We start from the raw sequence: 1,980 nt of genomic DNA, 5'->3' as shown, positions 1-1,980 counted from the left end.
CAAACGTGAAGGACATTTAATACGGTCACGACACCAAAATGCGCCCCCCACGGACCACCCTAACCATTTAACACCTCCCCTCCCAATAGCCCATCTCACATGCAATGATTTACTATTATATTAACTTAGATTGTATTATAAAAAATAATGTTGTTATATTTATTAACGTTGTTTGACGAGTCAAATACGACACAGACCCGGAAATTTAACAGGTACCTATCTCGACACATCTCGAAAATTATGTTAGACACCTGAACTTGAGCACAACACTAGTTTTAACAGGATGATATGCACACGGCCTTGTTAGTGTGAACATATTGTTTTATTTATTTTAAGATATTAATTCTACAACATTACATTTCATAACCAAAAATATTATTGTCAATATATAAAATATCATGCTTATTTTTCTATTATCTTTAAAATTTTAGTATCGAATACCATAATCTGTTTCAAATATAACATATAATATTTATCTTTTAAAATTCACAAAAGCAAACGGGTTAAACGTTTAACCCGCAGGCCGCGAACCAACTGTGTTAACAGATACAATACCCTTTAGCTAAACGTGTTCGAAAATTCGAATCGAAATAAACCCAACCACATGTGACTCAAACTTACTCATGTCATACTAACTATTTAGTGTTAACTTAAGTGCTTTTGTATATTTATTTATTTTCAGAAATTCAAGCCCTAAATTATATATCACCTCCATAGGCCATATATACTATAATTTATTATCCACACCCAACCTCACTTCCTCTCACTCAGTGACAACACTGTGAGTGTGAAATCATGACCAACAAATCCCCCATTTTCACCATTCATGAACCTCCTCATCATTTCAGTGACTATGGCTTCGACCCTCAAATCGGCTATTTTCAGGTCCATTTCTTCATCACATCCACTTCATACTTATCATGTCAGCTGAATATATAATATAATGCATATATATAACAAACAAACTGTTTTCAATTCTGCAGGTGTTCGAAGAAGCCAGAGCCCATAAACGTGATTCTTCTTCCTTCAGATCCGCCATTGACACCCTGCATTTCAAGCTTCAAAAACCCGTCCCCCGAGACGACAACAAGAAGATAAAAAAGAGTCGTAAACGGTGGTGGAAGAACGCCCTATGTTTCTTCAAACGCAAACGCACTTCCACCTCCACACCCGACGACAGCCTCCACCGCGTCTACAGCGGCTCAGGACCTCTGTATATGGCGGATAGCCGAAGCGGGCATTCCAAAAGCAGCCGGTATTCCGGACAACTAGCTGGAACAATTAACATACCATACATTGATCTCAACGAATTCAACATAGACCAAACTCACAGGATTTCAGCCACCCACGTGCCAATTTACTTGGTCACGTGACTTCAAGTTAGCACTCGCGGAACCAGAACTTCGTTATTTACCCGCTACAACTAGAGGGTCCATAACCCTTTTTTAAGAAAAATCTAATGGTTCTCGTGGGGTCAGCAGACCCTCTTGACCCTGCTCTGGCTGTGCTCCGCCCATGTTCAAGCATTATTCATTTGCATTTACTTTTTTACTTTTTGTTTTTTAAAAGTTAAAAGATTTATAATCTTTTTGCAGAGATTGATTTTATTGTTAGTTGTACTAATGGTTTGATGATATTCATGATTTGTTGTTTGGATAATATGTTGGGAGAAGTGACGTATTGTATCCGTTGGGTTTTTTTTTTTTTTTTTTTTTTTTTGGGCAATGAGTGGTGGGATTGTACGTTTGTGAGAGTTGTTGGTGCCGTTACAAGAAACATGTTGGAAACAAAATGTGAGGGGCCATTCTGGGAAAGTCGCCATGCTGTGGGGTAATGGGTCAGAACTAGAGCGTTTTGTCTCCAATGAAGAAGACGATAGGGTTGTGTTGTGTTCTTACACAAGTTGATCATGTAAAAGCGACCATTGCTTACTCGTTTTAAAATACGAATTTAAACAGATATTCAGTGGCGAAACAAAGA

General features: G+C 38.0%; 1 protein-coding gene across 1 annotated transcript; it reads left to right on the top strand.

The window, feature by feature from the left end:
- The first annotated feature begins 727 nt into the window (after positions 1-727).
- On the top strand, positions 728-1,659 carry LOC110865069. The gene is made up of 2 exons (XM_022114269.2): positions 728-885; positions 984-1,659. Exons 1-2 carry the CDS (start codon positions 796-798, stop codon positions 1,371-1,373), a joined length of 480 nt encoding a protein of 159 aa, XP_021969961.1. The 5' UTR covers positions 728-795; the 3' UTR covers positions 1,374-1,659.
- Positions 1,660-1,980: the final 321 nt, after the last annotated feature.

Source organism: Helianthus annuus, chromosome 6, assembly GCF_002127325.2.
Source record: "Helianthus annuus cultivar XRQ/B chromosome 6, HanXRQr2.0-SUNRISE, whole genome shotgun sequence".
NCBI classification, from domain to species: Eukaryota; Viridiplantae; Streptophyta; class Magnoliopsida; order Asterales; family Asteraceae; genus Helianthus; species Helianthus annuus.
This window is presented reverse-complemented; position numbering and strand designations above follow the sequence as displayed.